At 42.0% G+C, this 21,268-nt stretch overlaps 1 protein-coding gene across 9 annotated transcripts in view; it reads right to left on the bottom strand.

Annotated features, from left to right (window-relative positions):
- Pde4d (phosphodiesterase 4D) overlaps positions 1–21,268 on the bottom strand; it is a 1,452,168-nt gene that overhangs the window by 12,810 nt on the left and 1,418,090 nt on the right. For 8 of the 9 annotated variants that reach the window (XM_021180268.3, XM_021180267.3, XM_029468213.2 and 5 more), the window contains 5 exons: positions 9,050–9,143; positions 7,532–7,704; positions 6,368–6,466; positions 5,062–5,226; positions 3,845–3,944 (listed from right to left, as the gene is read on the bottom strand). In XM_021180268.3, the coding sequence (XP_021035927.1) occupies positions 3,845–3,944; positions 5,062–5,226; positions 6,368–6,466; positions 7,532–7,704; positions 9,050–9,143 (631 nt within the window). Of the gene's footprint in view, positions 1–3,844; positions 3,945–5,061; positions 5,227–6,367; positions 6,467–7,531; positions 7,705–9,049; positions 9,144–16,277; positions 17,331–21,268 lie in introns of those variants that run through there. The other variant, XM_021180269.3, reaches the window with a different exon arrangement.

The raw sequence follows: 21,268 nt of genomic DNA on the forward strand, positions 1-21,268 counted from the left end.
GGGTCAAATTTTAAATTTATCAGACTTCTCTAGGCAAATATGGAAAAGAGTTAACTTACATACATACACAGACACACTGACACACACACACTGACACACACACACTGACACATACACACCGACACACACACACTAACACACACTGACACACACACACTGACACACACACTGACACACACACTGACACACACACTGACACACACACACAAACACACACACACTGACACACACACACATCTTTATTATAACAGATGATTATGAACTGTATGTGAAGGGTTTGAAAATGAAAACATATTCTGCCATGTCACTAAGTCACTGGAGGCATAAACAGTCATCTGTGTGAGGACTTCTGAAAGAACCAGGACTACGAGGGACAGGCAAGGTATTGTGTTGCTGGGGTTATATTAAGGTGTATTATGTACATGTATGATAACATCATAATATAACATCAAAATATTTTACACACATGTATGAAAATGTCACCTGTGAAAGTTCAATTGTCACTGTTTTATACAATTCATGTATGCTTTTTTTTTTTTTTAAGAAATAGACTTCTAAACAAAATGTTCCTAAACTGCCCTTCTTCCCATCTCTCCACTCACATTATGTACCCTGATACTTTCCGATTTCTTCCACTGTCTGGAGTAACATCTCCAGCCACATACGCACTTGTTTCTGCCAACATAACACAAGCTATTGCAAGCCAATGTTTTGCCCTTGTTCTCTACATAGTCACATTAGTTAAAAAATAAACGTGTCCTTATTTCAAAGGTTTAAACAAAGAAGAAAGGTCTCTATTATATAACCCACTGGTATAGCTATGGAAAATATATGTTCAAGTGATATGAGAGACTGATAATTTCTGTAAAGTGAGTGTGCTGGTAGCTAGATCCCACTTCAACTTACTGTGATGTAATGCCTCTCTTCTCTTGGAAACCCAGAGATACATGCTTTGAATACAAGATGAGAATAAATCTTTCTCCCTAAACTTGGCCATCTTTACTGTAAACAAAACACTTTCTTTCCAAGCGAAATATAACACCATACATGTTCATACCTTTCACACTGTTTCACTTTTTCAGAAAATAAAACGGAAAAAATCAAGTGATCTTTTCATGATAAATGCCTTTTAGTATGCTACAGTCAAACCTTTATGAAGCTATTTATACTCTATGGGTAGATTTATCAGTGTTGTCTTTAAAACGGCTAAGGCAACTTCTCTACCTGGTATTTCAATTTCTCCATGTTTGGTGTTACCAAGGTCTTCGTTAAAACTAAACTTCTCATTGTACACTAAGAGTCTCAAACAGTCTCATAACAATGATGAAGCAAGCATCGTCAGCTCCGCCAGGTAGAAAGAACCACCCTGCTTTGGGAACCTATGGGTGCTTTCAGTAGCGGAAAACACCACTGTATGAAACCAGTCAGTCCCCCCAAACTAAGAAATCACTGAAGACTGAGATCACAGCTAAGAGGCAGGGGCATGACTGCACTGGAAATCTTGTGGACAGCGTGCCCTGGGACATGTCTTTAAAGCTCACTATGCCTCTTCAAGAGAGGTAGCCATCTCTCTAGCGGTTTGAAATGATGATCAAAACTCAAGATTCTTTTGTTATGAAAACCAGGTTCAACCTTTGGCTTTGGAAGTTGGAAGGACCAGCCTTGAGTCAAGGGCTTGAGAGTGTGGAAATCTGACTCATTAGCCCTGAATCCATCTGGGAAAGCCAAAGAAAATATAAACTCAGGTCTCTCTCTGAAGGGTCACTACAAACAAAAATAGACACGTAAGTTTGACAAATTATTTCATAAAGGTCTTAGATTTGTTATGTTTAAAGTCTCCAGAGATTCAATTGTTACATGCTATGCATATTAGCCATTTGCATTACTGAAGAGGAAGAAGGAAAAGGCAGGTGTGGGGGGAGGGGAGCAGGGGAGACTGCAGGCGCCAGTGATCACTCAAAGCTAAGGCAGTGATTCTGGTCAGCCCTGGCACACATCTGTGTACCTCACTGGCTGAGGAATGGCACTTCCTCACTACACTCTATCATCTGAATGTACAACAAGAGCTGATCCTTGAGCTAACTAAGGTCTTCCCTGTGTAGCTGTGGTCTCACCCACCATTACAATGCTAAAAACAGGTTTCTGCCTAGCTAGGTGTGTCACCAGAAAAATGAAACTAGATAGACAGCTTTGGCCACTTCTCTAAATGTATAAGCATTCCCCAAATCTCTCCATTTTCTGGTTGTCTTTCAATCTTTAAAGGGATGAATCTATTATGAGTTAGTTAAGTGTGTTTGCTGTTCTTCACTCTGATGCCATTATAAGGAACATACACTAGCATATATGATCGAATGCAAAGGAAATACTCCTCCAGTGTTTGATGTTATAACTTAAAGAAAAATAGGTCTCTCTTAAATGTCAAAAATTAAACAAGACATTCTGTTGACATCTATATCATTAAGGATATACCAAGACATGCACAGGCCTCAGACTACTGAATAGGCCAGACTTACGGAAAGTTCAAGTGTAACTCTGCACCATGTGACCTGCCAGCCATTTGGAGAAAGTGCTTTGTCTATGCTGAACACCCAGCCCAGTGCAAGCCCAGGCAGAGATTCCAGCGTGGTAATAGTTTTGTGCAGATGTTTTTGATGTGCCCTGTTACAGGTTCTCATAAAGCAGTGAGCACATGAAATGTGATTCTGCCTGAGTAGTAAGTACCATTAACATCTGAAATGTGCTGTACCATTAACATCTGAAATGTGCTCTACCAACTCCAAGTCACAGGAGGCACTTAAGTCCTCTGACCCCCTCTTTGCTCCATTTGTGGATCACCAACAGATTTTGTTGTTTCTACAGAGGCTATTGAAAGAAATGAGTGTCTCTAAGCAATCTCACAGACCTGAATGGAGCCTCTTGAGACACAGTCGTCACATTGGCCTTCTCTCTTTAAATCTTGCTACAGTAACGATTGGACATAAGTTGTGATGTAAGTAGGATAGCCAGATTACTACAGCACAAGGGCAAAATGTAACCCACAGACCGAAGCAGAAGAAAGGTACTTTCTGAATGTGGCAAACAAGTCACAAGTTGGCATGTCTCTTCACTAAAGGGAAACTTATAATATCAATCTACCTCAGCACGACAGGAAAGGATTATGTCATGGTACTTCTAAGTCATTTACCTAGCCGCATCAAGTACCAAGTAGCATTTATATATTGCTAAACCTTTCTGCAGAGGAAGAGACAAATCTCCTCCACACTCTTTTAGCTTGTGGTGGATCAGAGATACAACTGGATCTCTACCATCCCTTACAATCCTAGACACAGTGGTATCTTCTATGGCACCGAGAGGTCACTGGGGGATAAGGAAAGTGAGTTGTTAAAGATAAGAGCCTAGAAACTATGGTCCTGTTACTTTCACTGGAGATCTACAAAAGGAACTGATTGGAGGCCGATCTGCGATGGAAGGAGGAAGGAGAGCTCTGATGTCTGGGATCACGGACGATCCACAGGGTGAAGAGCCTTAGTACTGGTTCCTATAGGGGGCCTACACCACTGTACATGCAAAACCCCCTGATTGCCTTTCGCAGAAACACAGTCATAGACAATTTTTAGAGAGGTGCTACAGCACACAGATTATTTTCACACACCAACTGCCCACCTCTCGGAAGGCCGTGATCATTTGCAGAGAAATTACATTAGTGTCATACTATTGCCAAAACATATTTATGTATGTCAAAAGCACATTATGATACTGGAAAAACATGGACTTATAAAAACCACCCAGTTATTTTTTTTAAATGTAACAAAAAACAAACAAAACAAAACCAGACTTCACTTACTTGTATTGATCAGAAATTGATTTGACACCCCAGGATGGTCCACATCATGTATTGCACTGGCAAAAATGGCCGCAAGAATCTCCAAGTCTGTGAACACAGCCTGGGAAGCCAAGAGCACAGGTAATATTACTATGTTATTCCAGATTTGCCTGAGTAAAGGGCTATATAAACCAATGCAATAACCAACCCCAGGGTTCAGAAGGAACACAGGGTAAAGTCTGGCAGAACCTTAATGTGCTTCATCAAGTAGGGGCTTAGGGATGAGTTTCTTAAACGTGATTTGAAAGCAAAATATTTCATCTGACTTTATTATACCTCCTGACAAAACTCATGTTATATTTTCAAAAAATATTAATGTGTCTGAAATGATGCTGCAAGGATAGGCTGATGGGCAACTTGCTTAATGATCTACTGTGAGAACATCTGACGCCTCAATAATGCTGGGGGGATTCCTTGTTCTCTCATCTTCCTGTCATCTAAATCACTAGCTCTTAGCCTTGGTGCCGACAAGGCTGTGTTGAGCGCATCATGCACATTATTGGGCTGTTTAGAAAATTCTTTGCCTTAACTCACAACATGTGGGAGCATGTATAACCAAAAATGTCTCCAGATATCCCCCAAAATGTCCCTGGGTGTAGAGGTGGAGGAGACCAGGACAGAAATTGTTCTCACCTCAGAATGATGGCTGAGGGGTCTGCCAAATAATGAGCTACAAGCACAATTTTACAATGGAGAGTTTAAACTATACAGCAACTCAGAATCTTTCCCCAAAATGATTATGGAAATCAAACCCCTTTATTAAACACTCAGTGGAACAATTGCTTAGGATTGGAAAATTCAAAAGGGCATTTCCTTCAAATAAATTCTTGGAAAGTATTAACATGTTGCTTATATTTTAGAAAATAATCGACCTTTGAACTACAGCTGTCTGACTAAAGTTCTAGAAAACGACCTAGCCTGAAGTCAGTATGTGAGATGTGTGTGTGTGCTATGCCCACTGGATCATTTCAGAATCCCCAAATCTCTTAGCAGCTCTCACTGATAAAACTCATCAAAGGATCTGTTGTTTATCAACAGTAACTTTCTCCTCCTTGTAAGTAAGTCGACGTATCCCCACGGAAGTTAGTTGCTGCCTGTCCTGTGAACCCTCCAACATCTGAGTTTATAAGAGCTCTGTACAAGGGACAAGCGAGTGACACATCAGACAAGAGCCTGACCTCCAAAGCGGGTGTAGAGAGCAGCACGTGAGTGGACTGGACGACATCTGCAGCATGGATGTTGTTGTGATAGGCCACGTCGGCGTGGTAATGATCTTCCAGAGTCATAAGATACGTAATCAAAGTGTCTACTGGGATTTTAAACGTTTTTAACAAATCTCGTTCCTGTAAGGAAAGAAACCCTCTTAACATTTTGTAAAACTCATTCCCCAGAGTGGGTTAAAAGAGAATCATACACTTGTGTTGCCTACAAATCACCCACCCCCAAAATGAGACAATGTTTCCTTATATCTACTGAGGGAAATGGAAGTATCCAGGAAGGGCAGGAACAATCCGAAGCTGGGCTGGCCTTCTGAGAATAACTCTACTGTAGCTGAGAGGTTCCGTGTGAGGAGTGGGGTGCCAGTCCTCAGCGCGGGCAGGCAGCTTCAGTGCAGCTGCTGACTGGGCTCCTCAGTCACACTGATGAACCCACGTTTGCTCGCAGGCTGGAGTTCCTCATCTAGTCTCCAGATACCGGCCCCAGCCCCAGAACCAGTCCCAGCCCCAGCCCCAGCCCCAGCTTCTCAGGGAGGCCTACCCTGACGTGGTACAGGGGCAAGAAACGGGTATAGGAAAGATGGCTGAATACTAAAAAAGATACTCAAGAAATTATACTCTGGCTAATCAGGTTCGTTTGTTGAGAAAGAGAAGAGTCTGGCATTGTAGAGATGAATTTATAACTATTGTTAATACATTGTTTCCATTCCCCCATATTTCTTAAATAGAAAAATGCTACCATTAATGTTCTTTATAAAGGAGCAGTCAAAGAAAGGCATCCAAATAAGTCAAAGGGGATGGTACAGTGCCCAGTGCAAGGGCTGGGCAGTTGGGGTATAACCTGCCCCAGTGCCTCACTGTGGAGGTGGTACAGTTAATAGGTGGCTGTGCGACCATGGGATGGGTACATTAACCTTATCAGTGAGTTCACGGCTAGATAGGCTACCATGAAGAAGGCAGAGCTGAAAGGAGCAGGCCTTGAAGATTCTGTCCTGCCCCAGGATAACGTCCCCTCCCCCTTCCTCTCTCCCTCTATTTGTTCATTTCAGCTGAGCCAACTACTCTCTCAGGGTTTATCTTATCACAACTTAAAGGCAATGGGACAGCTGCCCAGGCCCCCTGAAACCGTGAGCTAAAATAAATCCTTTCTCAAAAGAGTAGCTCATGTCACAGCAGCAGAAAATGACCAACACAGTCCCTGCTTAGAAGCAACTGGAGGACATCACCAGAAAACCGGTGTGCATGGTAACAGGGAGAGGCCGGTTACCTGAAAAATGGTGTGCATGATAACAGTCAGCGGCCGGTTACCAGACAGCTCTGCTATTCGGAAAACGTGGAGGCCCCACTTGTTCACGTCTTCTAGTTCCTAGGTCGAAGGAAAGCACCCGGAGAACACGAAGTTGAACAACAAGTGACAATAAGTTGAAGCATTTAAAAATAACCGACTCTTATGGAAAACACTGCTGACATAAGATAAAGAATGGCTCATTTTAAATGTAAAGGAAATGGCACGTGAACAGGCAAGCTCAAGTCAACATCCTGACCCACAGCATTGCTTAAACTCATGAATCTGATGGCAAATTACATTCATAGGCTTTCAATTTTGACCTCAAATAATTTAATAGATGAAATCTAGTCACAGAATCTACCTAGTGTAAAATCCAGGAGAGATGATAGATTTCTAACTCTCCAAGGTCAAGAACTCAAATGGAGATGCTTAAGGGAAACAAGCCACCAAACACAACAAACACAAATCATCCAAGCCACATGTCTAAAACTGCATATTACTAAACTTTAATGACTTATAGATTTATGAAGTGACTTTCCCACCTTCAAATCAAGGACTGGAGAGATGGCTCAGTGGTTAAGAACAATTATTGCTTTTCCTGAGCACCTGTGTTCAGTTCCCAGCACCCAATGTTAGGTGGCTCAGGACTTCTTATAACTCCAGGTACAAGGTATCTGATGTCCTAGTCACACTTGTGCTCTCTCTCTCTCTCTCTCTCTCTCACTCACACACACACACACACACACACATTCTCTCAGTTACTTCAAAGAAAACAAAGTAGGTTTGTTGTTGATTTATCTCTATATCTCTATTTGAGACAGACACAGTCTCACTAGGTAGTTCCTGGAACTACACTGGAGTCTCACTATGGCTGTCCTGGAACTCACTATGTAGACCAAGATGGCCTCAAACTTACAGAGATCCACCTGCCTCTGCCACCCAAGTACTGGGATTAAAGGCCTGTGCCACTATGTGTGACTCTAAAGCAGTTTTTAAAATAAAATAAATTAATTAACTTTTCTGTTTAAAAAGGAAAAAGAAAAGAAGGAAGGAAGACAGACAGAGAGAGAGAGAGAGAGAGAGAGAGAGAATTAACTAATTCATGAGAAGGTGTACCACGTCGTGATCCCTGAGTCCCCTCACCTTGGCCAGGACATCTTCCTGCTCCGTTTTAACCCCAAACCTGGGTATACATGAATTAGTTAGGCTGGAGCTGTGCATCAACTTCTTGACCCCACTGATCTGCGACATCGGCCTTTTCTTCTTCTCCTTTTCCTTCTGAGTTGGAGAGGGGATTTCCACTTCATGTTGCTTATCTTAAAACATTCAGAGACACCCTACATTTACTAAGAATTCAACTTTATTTCTTAATCACATAACATATAAATGAACCAACCGTAACTGCTCAGTATATATTCTAAGAAGTGATTCCAAACACTACTTTTCCTTTTAGAGTTGACTACAAGTTGGTATCCTCAAGCCCCAAATTAAACAGATTCTACTGAATTACCAGAGGCCTCCTGACAGATTATCCTGAGAGAAAACCGCAAGATGTGAGAGCCAATTTAAAGAAAGCAAAATACTTGGTTATTTACTGTTTGACAACTCTATTCCCATTTGAATTCATTTAGAAGTTTGGAAACAACTTGCTCTACTATATGGACTCCAGTTTCACCATGTATTTTAAAACGTTAGAAACTTCATATGCACACATATCAAAAATAGCAGCGAATAAACTCGGGGGCTAAATAACTGTGACCAGCCACACTGTGGGAGTTGAAGCCACACCTCAGAATGGCCAGATACTTCTGTTACTGTTTCCCGTGCAATAAGAAGGAAATGTTTATGATGTAGCCCAGTCTACAGGGACCCACAGACAAACCACAACATCATATAACGATAGGCACATATGCTAATTTTTACAGTAAAAGCTATAGACATAAGATGTCTTTGTACACTCATTTCTGTTAAAGGCCTTTGCTCATCCTTGTACAGCATAGGTTCAACAAACATCAGTATAGGAATTTGCTTCTTCATGTACAGTAATTTTTGTTTTAAAGGTACATTCCCATGGCTAGGAGGGATTCAAATGATTAATTTTCACTTATGGCATTTTCTGTCTGCAGTTAAGGTTAGAAGGGTTGTCTCACAAAACCACACCCACTCTTGACTACAGCAGCAAGCTTCCCTTAGAACTGCACCTGTATCAGTCAAGCTCGGCCTGGTAATCAGCAGACTATGAAGTCTTCGTCTTAGGGGTTAGGGCCCATTTATAATTTATTATTAATTCCCTTGTACCCACTAATAGTGGCATTTAACAACAACAAAAAAAGTGTTCAATACAGCCATGAATAGATACCTTGGTAAATATTTTATAATTTAGTATTAGGGAAGACTTGGCTAGAGAGGTGGCTCAGTAGTATGGTACTTGCCTAGCATGTGCTAGGCTGTAGGCTTGATACCCAGCCCCGTAAGTAAACAAACAAACAGAACATACTGTCACCTTAAATTGATTCTGAGGCTGGGAGTCTCCACTTATTAACATTATGTATTTAAAATAGCTTTTCTAACATATGTTTGGGCTCTAGGACAAGTTAACTCTAAAGATAATGGCGCGAAGAAGTCAACGGAAAGCCTTAAGTTGTGCGCTGCTCTGCTCACCTAAGAACGTGTTTGAGATGTACTCCGACACCTGGTTGCCAGACCGACTCATCTCAGAGAGATGCGTGAGCTCCCGGTTAAGCATCCTTTTGAACTGAAAGACAAAAAGATACAGAGTTCTTAACGTTAAGGGAAGTTGGCAGGGTGGTGACGTACGCTTGCCCTGATGTCACACAGTGAAATCCACCCAAAGAACGTTTAAGTACTCATGACCACGTAGTACCCAGTGTGACTTTCTGCAGTGTAGGAAAGTTGCAACAGTCTGTGTGGTGACCAGTCCCTGGGCCCATGAGGATATGAACCCCATGGAAGGAGGAAGGAGGAACTGAGTCTAGAATTTCATTTAACTTTATATTATCTTCCATTGAAATATGCAAAGTTAGCTAGCACAGGCCACAGCACCTAATGGCATTCATCAATGGATAAAAGAATTTTTAAAACACAGGTGTTATTATCATCGGCAGAAGAAAAATGTAATAGATGACTACAGGACAATTGCACATGGCATTCTCTCTATATTTTTTTAAAGATTTATTTACTTATTATATGTAAGTACACTTTGGCTGTCTTCAGATACCCCAGAAGAGAGCATCAGATCTCATTATGGATGGTTGTGAGCCACCATGTAGTTGCTGGGATTTGAACTCAGGACCTTCGGAAGAGCAGTTAGTGCTCTTAACCTCTGAGCCATCTCTCCAGCCCGGTATTCTATATTTCTGCTTGCTTTCCTTTGCTTTTGGTTGTTTGACTGTTTCCTATAGTTATGGAGTCAACTTCAGTCGTTTTCACCCCCCAAATCCCCACTGGAGCCCTTCTGCCCAGCTAATCTCCCTTCAGCTTTCATGTCTTTTCTTTTAACCTATGACACACTGAGTTTAACACTGTATTCTTTAGGGGTTTTTTTGTTTTTGTTTGTTTGTTTGTTTGTTTGTTTTGAGACAGGGTTTCTCTGTATAGCCCTGGCTATCTTGGAACTCACTCTGTAGACCAGGCTGGCCTCGAACTCAGAAATTTGCCTGCCTCTGCCTCCCAAGTGCTGGGATTAAAGGCGTGCGCCACCATGCCCGGCGTCAACACTGTCTTCTTATATCACTTGATTGATCATTATCAAACATCAATATATAATAGTAATGTACTATAATGTAATATAGTGTAAAAGTATGATTCTCTCTAACCATAAAGAAAAACTGAATAGGTTTGTGTGTTCCCCCGGGGCTTTGGAGAGATGCAACATCTGAGTAGACACTCCCTAGCACTTCCTGCGGACATTGTATACAAGCAGAAATTGTAAGGAGTATTAGTCCTCAGAAACCACAGAACTTACAGATCCATATCCCAAGTCGGGAAACAGAAGACAGGTCAGTGCTTGGTTCTCTGCTTTTCAAGTTCACCATTTATTTCTACAGAGGCCACAGGGCCTATGCCATCAGACTCACTGCAGTCACCTGCTAAGGCAGCAGGGAAATGCAGATTAAAGCGGCTCTGAGATTTCAGTTCCTCCCCACTCAGAATGGCAGAGCTAAAAGGAAGAGGACAGACGCTGGCTGGTGAGCACTCGGGGAGAGGGGAACACTGCTGAGGGGGAGTGTGAACTGGCACCGCCATTATGGAAACCCGTATGGGGGTTCCTCAAAAAGCCACAAATAGATCTGCCACATGATTCAGCACTCCCGGGCGTTTCTCCAAAGGACGCCGTCTTACTACAGAGGTCCTTGCACACCCGTGTGCAATGCTCTTCTATCCACAACGGCCAAGAAAAGGAAACAACCTACATGCCCATTAACGGGGTGACTGGATGATGAAGACATGGCACATTTACATGATGGGACGTTATTCCTCTTTTAAAAATATGAGACTGTGAAAATGCATATGAGTGGAATTGGAAGAGGTCACTCTAAGTCAGGTAACCCAGAGAGCAAACATGGCATTTTCTCTCACTTGTGGATGCTGTCTTTGACTCTTTACGTATGTGTATTCCATGTGGAACACTCAGAGGCCAGAGAATTAGTAAGGGACCATATGGATAGAGTTTCTTAATGTAAAGCCTACCCTTGAGTCTAAAAACTCTCCCAACCAGGCACGTGAAAACGCTTCAGCAGTTTTCAGTATTCAGTGTCCTGGTTTTGTCTGTCTGTTTTTATTGTTGTTTTGTCAATTTCACACCATCTGGAGTTAATCTGGGAAGAGGAAGCTCAATCGAGAAAATTCCTCCAGGTCTGGAGAGATGGCCCAGTGGCTGGAAGCACTGGCTGCTTTCCGGAGGACCTAGGCTCGATTGCCAGCACCCACACAGTGGCTAACAACTGTTCGGAACTCCAGTTCCAAGGGATCCAGTATTCTCTTCTCTGTGGCCTCTATGGCCATCAGGCATATATGTGGTACACAGGCACACATGCTTGTGTCAACGCTCACGCACACTGAGAGGGGAGGGGACGGGGTGGACAGAGACAGAAAAAGACAAAGAGAGAAACACACACAGACACACAGAGAAAGAGAGACAGAGAGAACCCCTGCCTCAGATTGCCTCTAGGTAAGTCTGTGAAGCTTTTCATAAAGATTGATATGAGAGGGTCCAGCTCACCAGAGACAGTGCCAACTGTTCCTGGGTAGGTGGTCCTGGGTTCTATAAGAAAGCAAACCAAGCAAGCCATGGAGAACAAGCCAATAAACAGCATTCCTCCATGGTCTCTGCTTCAGTGCCTGCCTCCAGGTGCCTGCTCTGGTGACCTGAAAATGTAAAGTGAACTAAGCCTTTTCCTTTGCAAGTTGGTTTTTGTCAGGGTGTTTTATCATGGCAATAGAAAGCAAACAAGGACATTCAGAATAATGCAGTTTTCCAATATACAAGGTAACCAATATCAAATACATGATCAAAAATGTAAAAAAAACAAAAACAAAAACAAAAATTTTATTATATGTTTGGTAGAGACTGAAACTTTACGTTTCACTCTCAGATTTCTCTTTGTCAGCCCAGAGAAAAGGAATGAGCTCGTCTTTTGGAAGTGTATGGAATGCAAGCTTTAGACCTGAACTGGTTTATTTAGAATTTTCACAATTCTTGCTTTCTTTACATCATTTGTGTAGAGGCGGTCCATCCATAAGCCATACAGACTTAGCAAATCTCTTCCAAAGCTAGTGCTGTTTGGACTCCAAATCAAAACCAAGCCTTCAACCCTCACCACGACAGAGTGCGGTCAAGATAATGGCAGCCGACAGTGAGACACAAGGAACACACGCTCGGTTTCTCTTAAAGGTAGGAAGAACTGGCCATGGTGGCCATGGTGAGCACAAGTCCTGTGTGTCGGCTGCAGGTACGACTATATTCTCAAATGTGGAAACATAAAATGTGCTCTTCTTGCCCTATGTATTTGTACACATTCTTGTTAAGCACAGCACATACATATATGGTTAAAAATAATCTAGAAACCTAGACATTTGGGAAGATTCAGAAAAACCTTTAAATCCCCACTGCTCAGAAATAACTACCACGGGCAATACAGAGGTTTCAACCACGGACAATTGGTTGTATTTGCTCCGAGGCCTTTATATGAGTGTGTGTACTGCATCACACACCACAAGGCATCAGGTCCTGTTTACACTCGGAGCAGCATATATTACTACCTGTGAGACTAAGATGAGACTGCCTGAGATTATTTCAAAAGGCATTTACACTAACTAGTGTTCAAAATTTGTGTTATTTACCAATTATGTTTTCTTAAGGAAATTGTCAATTTACAGTTAATTAATTGAGCTAACCATTGAAGCCTACCACAGAACACACACTCAGTTATTTGAGTTCTTTTTGTTAGCTCTTCTATGGTGGTCAACCCTGATTTCTGAGCCTTTAATACTGGTAAACTGATTTCTATCAATAAAGGACACAAAGATATATCTAATTACACATACATCTACACTAATCCCCGTTTTATCCATCTACATAAAGGAATTTAGGTAAGGGCCCATATGGGAAATCACAGCTGTTTCAAAACCATTTTAAACATTGTCTCAAAGCTAATATTATATATAACCTCTCACATGTACAAAAAATGCTTTATAAATAATTTACCCTTGGGAAAATGTACACGTTAGGTAAAATATATTCAAAAGAAGGTTTTCTGAATATTTTAAACATGTAGCCAGCACTGTATTCTCTCTTTGATTTCAAGTAGCCCATGCTCTTAAGATGAAGTTGCCATTAAGGACTACCTGACCATGTCAAAGTGGGGAGGGGTGGGCACTGCTTTCAGCTAGTGTGGGCCTCTCAGCAGACAGTACAGGACGTGCCAGCCACACTGAACATCTCTCAGTACAATGAAGCACCAAGATGCTCATTTCCTGAAGACCACTGGGAAAACGAGACAGGAATCCACAGACCCATCGTCTACCTTACCCATAGACTGGTAGGATGACTATGTTGCTGGACATGGCAGCTGGGACATTCTCCTGTCCATGCTACCTGCCTGTACCTGCAGCTACGTCATGCAGGTGATTGGGGTTTGCTGGAAGAATGAGGTAGCTGATGTACAATCATCCTGAGAATTTGTTTATATAATTCATCAAAATCGTCAGTTAGTGCAATAAAATAACCAAGGTTAAAAAGGCCACTAAAGAGATTCTCCTGTGCTGACTGCCCTGAATCATGCTGTATCATAGCCTAGTCCCACACTCCTCGCTCCTCTTTGTCTACAACATAGAAGCATGGGTTGGAGAAGCCCTACATCACACACCTGCCTCCCTACCAAGGCCTGCTGTGTTCCAAAGAGGCAACGTTACATCTTAACATATATATGAGACAGTATTTAAAGCAACTCCCTAAAGTATTCATCCCAGGAGAGCAAAAGGGGGGTAGGGGGTGGGGGTGGGGGGATTTCTAAAAGGCCATGTTCAAAGAGCCAACAAAGTTACAGCACAAAGACATTTTTGAAGAGTTAAAATTGTTACTTTTTTTTTTTTTTGGCTACTGCTAATAACAGTTTCAATCCCTGTGTGCTAAATTAATAACCACAAAAGTGGCCAGGAGTGCTTTTTCAACTTGTAGTTGCCTGATTAAAGAATGATATATTAAAGCTTTTAACAAACATTTTAATTACAAGGTTAATTTCTGTCATTCTGAATAACTGTGTTTATTAAGCTATTTATAGACTATTTCCATGGGTAAGGAAGGATGGCTTAAAAAAAAAAAACCTAACAGAATGTCTCCTCCTTGCAACACCATTGCACCCCCAGTTGATTTAGGATGGGTGATGCAAAAGTGCCTATTAATGAAAGCTCTGTGAAAATACTATTGAATCGGGTATGTAGCAATGTTTGAAAGTTACCTCTATTTTATGTTGATGAATTTCTTACTGGTTCTGTTCTACTCTAAATGGTTTAAAACCATTACAGCGAATCGTGGTTACAACTAGGAGGGAAGAAAGAGGAAGAGATTTCTCCGTGAATGCTTTTGAGGCCTTTGTTCTCATTAGGCACCAGTGTGTGTGTGTGTGTGTGTGTGTGTGTGTGTGTGTGTGTGTGTGTGTGCAGCATTTAAATCATAAAGCAAAGTCTATTTGCAGAGGTCTGAATGTTATATTCTGTGTTTTAGAATTCCAGTTCTTCTCTTTACGGACTTCTTTTAAGATGGTCAAGGATGCAAAATAAGTCATAAAACAAAGAAAGCCTTTAAAAATTTAATCCTCTGTAATTGTGTAATGTGACCAACCCCGACGGGTACATGACATGTCCTGTGTGCATGAAAAGATGCAGAGCATCAGCAGTAAGACAATGACTACAGTTTCCATCCCAGAATTCTGCTAACAATTATTTGGATATGGTACCCTGCCAGTGTGGGAAATATTGAGACCTATTTAAATGCATACTGCATTGGCTACTATTTGCAGTGTGAAATTCTAACAATCATTTGGATATGATGCCTTGCAGGTATGAGAGATATCAATATTAAGACTTGTTTAAATGAGTACTGCATTGGCTCTATAAAAATGAACCTTTCAGAACACATAAGACCAAATATCAATATCTGACTTTCTTCAAAGGTTAGGGGCAGCATGTTAGTTAACACAGGCACTAAGCAGCCCAGCAAGCGTCTTCCTAAAAGGTAAGCCTTAAAAGTCTATATTTAGATTTGTATAGGCATTGTTCATAGTCATAATACTAACAAAAGTCACTAAAATGCTTCAAGGGGCTGGAATGGCTGAGAGAGGGAGTCTGGGGGAGGGTATGAGTATTTCTAATATTGCTTTTTACTGGAATTTTAAGACAAGAAATGGCTAGCAAAGCTCAGTCAATAAAAACATGAGATGCATGTTTAAAAAAAAAATCTGGACTATCCAAGAGATTTAGAGAGAAAGAAGAAATCCTAGCAAGCAAGACAGAGATCAGATCTCTAGCTTTCTTAGAATTCTAGTCAACCTCGACAGCAATCATGAAAGTTTGCTTCCCCAAGAAATGGAAAACCAACAGACAGAGCCTTCACTCTGAAAGTACTTAGCGCAGTGGAATAGATAGACAGATATCTTTGAAGAGATGAGCTGTGATTGGCTCATACATCCCAGGCTGAAATGATGCTTCCTTGGGGAGTGAACCAGGGGTTTTCTCCTTCCTGCTTCAATCATGGAGACAGAACTCAATGACAGCTTTACGGCAGGGCAGGTGAAAAGCAGGCTCAGCATCCTCATCATCTTACCAATTCCTTGAGATTAAAACCAAGCCATGGTGTGAATAAACTTTCTTACAGTTATCTCCAGATAATCAATTTACACTATAATGAAAAGCATTCAAACAAATACATCATCTACAGCTTTAAAGACAGAGGTGGAAAAAAAAACATTATTTTCTACTTGAAGTCAAAAGTAGCACTCATCGAGTTAGAACCCACACATCACCTGATAATATTTAAATGCGGCATGCTAATCCGAATTCATCAGTCACAGTAAGGGCTTTGGTAGAATAATTTATTTGCAATTAAGTTATTTCACTGCCTTGCTATTTAGAACATAAGTTAAACTTATATAGGACAAACAGAAGAACCAATGCACATGCAAAATCTATCTTAATACACAAAATACACCTGACACTCAGTTATACAATCTTATCTTCAGCAACAAAACACACTTCTTTCCCAGTTCATATCTAAGAGAAGAAATAAATTGCTCAGACACCGTTATAATTAGTTAAAATCCACCAATTGTTCAATGAAAGTAGACAGTTTTATCGGCAAAATAAATCTTACCTTTATGTAGCCCCAGGACACTGACAATAAATAGTTTGCTTCAGGCATTTTTGATAGATTATGTGTCTATATGTGTATGTGCCAGCAAGTTCTAAAATGTGCTTCTCCTCAAACCGTGACTTCTACCAATTTCCACAAAGCCATTCAGGGTGTGGGATTTAAAGATCTTTGGTAATTAAGTCTAAATAAGAAAGCATCGTATTATGATCCCATCCAGCCGTCTTCCCATTAAACACATGCCATTTGTAAAACTCCAAAATGGAACGGAATTCAGCAGCTATTCTGCAAAAGGAATCTCCATGTGATGGAGGAGCAGCTAAAGAGCTAAGGGTCTGCATCTTTCTCTCCCGAGCTCCAGGGCTTAATGAATAATGTATATCAAGATGCTTAGCTGTGAGAAAGACTTGTTCTGTCAAAGGCTACCAAATAAGGAACTGCGGGGGGAAGCCGGGAAGAGTGACATGAAACCCCGCCCACAGAAACAACTATGCACCAATCACATTCCATCTTTGCTCTATGAGGGCAGGGGGTATGGTTGAGGCTCAGTATGCTTCGTGATTGGTTGGCGAGGTGAGCCTCTGGGGGAAAAGAGGCTTTCCTTCCCACATGGTGAACGCCATTTAATAAAGGTCTCCCTGCAGCCTGTGAGAAGATGAATGGGGCTTCCCTCTCACAGGGACGGATAACGACCACAAAACCGTCAAGATCTGCAGACGTTTCTTAAATAAGCATTGCCAGTCTGTGTGGATTCTGATACCATCTCAGTGTGCACAGTCTGTCTCAAATCCCAAACACGTGGCTTTCCTGGTGATAAAGGCAGCTTTGCTCCCTCCCCTGCCCAACACACAGGCACAATCATAATGAAATGCCACTGGTCCAGACTTCACAAAAGAGAATGCATCCCTTCTCCTTGGGGAAGGCTGCGGTCAAAATCCTTTGTTTCTATTTTAATACCGTCACACTCTAAAACTTAACAAAGTCTAAAATATAAATCTGACTGAAGGAGGGAGAGAGTATCTGAAAGTTCATGGCTCTGTCTGGATATAGAATGCAGTTATGCATATAGATTCCAGTTTCTATATTCTGATCAGAAGGACATTTTTATCATCCCAGATGAAGCCGAGAAAGAACTGAATAGCTTTGAGATGAAACTGAGAGTAAGCCTACCTTGTTATCCTGAGGACTAAACATGTACTGGACATTCTTGTGGGAAAGCCAACCCTTTTCTATTCTGCTCGACATGGTATTATTCTGTGTAACTTTTATCCTAAGAGATCTTGTGGGTGAGAAACAAGAGAAATTCATTGCTCTTAGTCTATTGCAAAGTTCTGCATAAGGTCTATATTCTTGTCTCGGTTTATTACTCTGTCCTTCTTACTCTGTCCTTCTAGGACTCCCTGCCGTGGTTATTCTACAGCACCCTACATCAGCTCTGCCTCCTGGTTACTCTACGGCGCCCATCCTGCACCAGGCCTGCCTCAGTACTTTTCACCCTAACACTTGTCTAGCACAGCAGTCCTGCAATATCCTTTTCCATAATTCCAGGTACTTTCAGCCAACTCCGTGCTGAAAATGCTAAATGGAAGACCCCAGAAATGTTCTCAAGGTTTTAATAACACTGATGATAGCAGACGGTTGCTAATATTCTAGTGTATTTTTTTATCTTTTTTTTTAACTGTGCCTTATTTACAAAATAGTTACAGTTCCACATAATTAAGAAAAAAAATGCAGCCCATATAGGGTTGTGTACTATCCACTTCGGCAGCAGGGGGCCCGGGAGAGAGGGAGGGCCTGAAACACACCCCAAGGGTGAGGGTGGGAAAGGCCTTCTCTGCCTCTGATGTTACTATCAGGTCTTTTGCTGCTGGGGTTCTCAGACACTCATCACAACTTTGGGTTCGTTTCCTACATTAAACCCCCAACTCCACTCTCCACTGGAATAACCCTGCAGAACACCCCTCGCCCCTCCTCTGTCCTCCATTTTTCTTACCTTTGACATATCCTGCCTTATTTGAAGACGCTTTGCACTCCCTCCCCGGGCCTGTTTCTGCGGGTTTCTCTGGCCATGCCTTTCTTTGCCTTCTGTTAAGGCTTCCACTCTGGCTGGCCACGGGCTGCTGCTTCGGGCCTATGCTTCTTCATGAGGACTCCTCGCCTGAACTTTGGTACCGCGTTTCCAAATTCACCATACTCTCCCATTTCAAACGTCCTGCCCTCCCGTCACCTGGAACTTCTTCAAAACCGTGAACCGTTCTCCTATTTAAAGTAGTCCGTATAACTACTCCAGCTGCAGTCACTGGGCCCGTGTTTCTTCCAGTGCCTCAGATGAAACCTGTGACTCTTTCTGCCCATTCAGTGGGTATCTCGTGTGAGTCACACGCTATCAGGTGTTTAGCATAAATCATCCAAGCGAATCCTTGAGTAACCCTAGGGTGTTCCCTTCCACCAGCCTACTCCTCTTCTTCGAAACATTGTGACCAGTCCTGTCTTCTGTAAGATACCATTTAATCCTGCCCGTTCCTTCCTGTCTCCACTCTGAACACGTTAATCCGAATCATCACAGAGGCGGAGAGCAGCTTCGGTGTCAGCGCCCCTATCCCCCACTTCCACGCACAGTGAGACCTGGGTGGAAAAATGGTTTTCCCCACTGCACGCTGATACTCAGGACATGGACTTCAACTTGAACGCCTTTAGTACCCAGCTTCTGCAACTGTGCGTCAAAACCCCACATGAGACTGAATGCAAGGTCACAGAGTTTTGCAACAGTACAAAGTTTCTGAACACACAACAATAGAAAATTCAAAATCAAGTGCACGATGAATCTGAGGTGTCTGGTGTCACCTGGGTGGTATATGATGTGACTTCATAGGACCCTGGCTAAGAGTGCACAGTATGCCCATTCTGCACTGTGAGCTAACACCACAGAGCGATGCTGGAACAAATTTGGCTCAAATCAGGTATGTTATTCATTGCCAGGCTTTTCCTCTACACACAGTGAATCCAATGACACAAAACACACTTGATATTTCTCTGTCGTTCTTTGCCAAGTTAACTATCAAATTGGAGTAGCTTTGGATTGTATTGTTAGAGTGTTTGATTTAGAAACTACTATTTGAGTTGCTGCCTTGAGTGGCTCTGCTTTTTAAGTCTTGCGACACATTTTGTGTGGTTGAGATTAAAACACGATTGACATTTTTCAACTGCCCCTAACCACATTTCTGCCATGTTGTACTCTGCATTTATTATGCAGTGGGGTGGTGTTATTAGTAATGATGATTACAAAACTAAACGGCTGATCAACTCCAAATCACACTGAGGCGACTCTGCATCCTACAGTATCAAACAGCCACAGCTTAATTCTGCATGGAAAAAATCAAACAATCAGATCCATCCGTCAGAGTGCAGACTTATTTTAGTCCTTAATAAGTTAGGGAAAAAACCTGTTAGGCACACCAAGAAATTATTTTACAATACAGCTCTTTGTGATTTATTATCAGTAAATTTTAGACTGATACATTTATTTTATATACCCATATATTTAGGGTCACGTGAAGATTTCTCAGTCACAGGTCACAAGTGGGGAAAGTTTAAGAAGCCTTGCTTTAGCATACAGTCCGAACTTCTAGGGTGCCTACTGCAGCAATTTAATCTGCATAGAAATATCCTAGCAAGCTGTAACATTGTACAGTGAAACTGAGCTAGCCTTTGTGATCAAATGACGCTGTCTGACGGTGGCATCCAGATCACGGGAAGCCTTACACATTTCACCTTGCTGCTTGAACCTGCCACAGTGCCGATATGAAGGAGAGTCTGAGAAAGTCATGGGGACTTTGTGGAAGAGGAGAGGGACAGAGGGAACAGAGAGCAGCCCCAGGAAAATCTGCACACATTTCAGTTACTAACCAGGGGAGTTTTCAGAAGCTCACAGCCCGGGAACACCTGATCGCAACACACCCCAACACCCCCGACCCCACACCACAATATAGGAAACACCTTTTGAGGTAGGGCCATGGAAAGGCAATCAATGAACAACACACCTGGGCCGTAAAGAGAATGGCTGTCACGCAGTCAGGAAGCCACAGGGCTGGGATCTGAAGTCAGACAGTGTGGCTTCACAGTACTCTCAAGTGACAGAGAGTAAGTACTTCATAGCACTGCACACAGCAGGCAGTACTGCCTGTGTGTCAATGGAGGACGATCGAACGGATATGGAAGAGTCAAAGGCTGACTTAAAATGGGACAGCATTCAGTAGGGCAGGGAAGGGCTGGGAAGGGCTGGGGGAGGTGTACGTACTTGCTGTACGTACTCGTGGCCGTGTCCCACGGGACTCCATTCATATGCACAGTTAAAGTATGTTAACAAGAAAAGAACATCTTGGACTTCACTCTTTACCCTCTGGTCTGTGGCCGCCATCAAGTCTAACGTGAACTTAGGATCACCGTGCTTGAAATAGTTAAGAATGAGTGGGCTGGCTCTCACAGCACCTCAGACTCAGGGAGGTCTTCTCAGCAGCAGGAGTTTATCGCACGGCACTCAGGAAACTGAAAACATCTGATCCTATATAACCAATCATATTCGTTTTATACCCTTCTACATAAAAATGAAAGACACAGAGGGAAATGTATAGTAGCCAGGAATAAAGTCAATATTAAGTAGGTGCTTGCATATACTGTTAATGCTTAGATTAGATTGACAGGTGAAAATGTGATTATTAATTCCTCCATACAGAATTCTGAGGCCTAACTGAAATTCAGACGTTAAATTCAAATAGCTATCACAAACTAGGGAGCCTCTGTTTGTTTTTCAAGTGCCTTGCGATAGTTTTAGGGGGTGTCAATAATAACCTAGAGTTCGTTTATAATCAATCCTTTAAATTATATAATTTAGAATTTACTTTCACATGATAAAAACTCTTTCCTGAGAAACTCTATTAAGAAAACCTGACCGATAGTAGATCCACTGCATCTATTTGTATTTGGCGCCCCCTAGT

The sequence above is a fragment of the Mus caroli genome, unplaced genomic scaffold (genome assembly GCF_978045245.1).
Source record: "Mus caroli unplaced genomic scaffold, Mus_caroli_1 scaffold_15, whole genome shotgun sequence".
Lineage (NCBI taxonomy): Eukaryota > Metazoa > Chordata > Mammalia > Rodentia > Muridae > Mus > Mus caroli.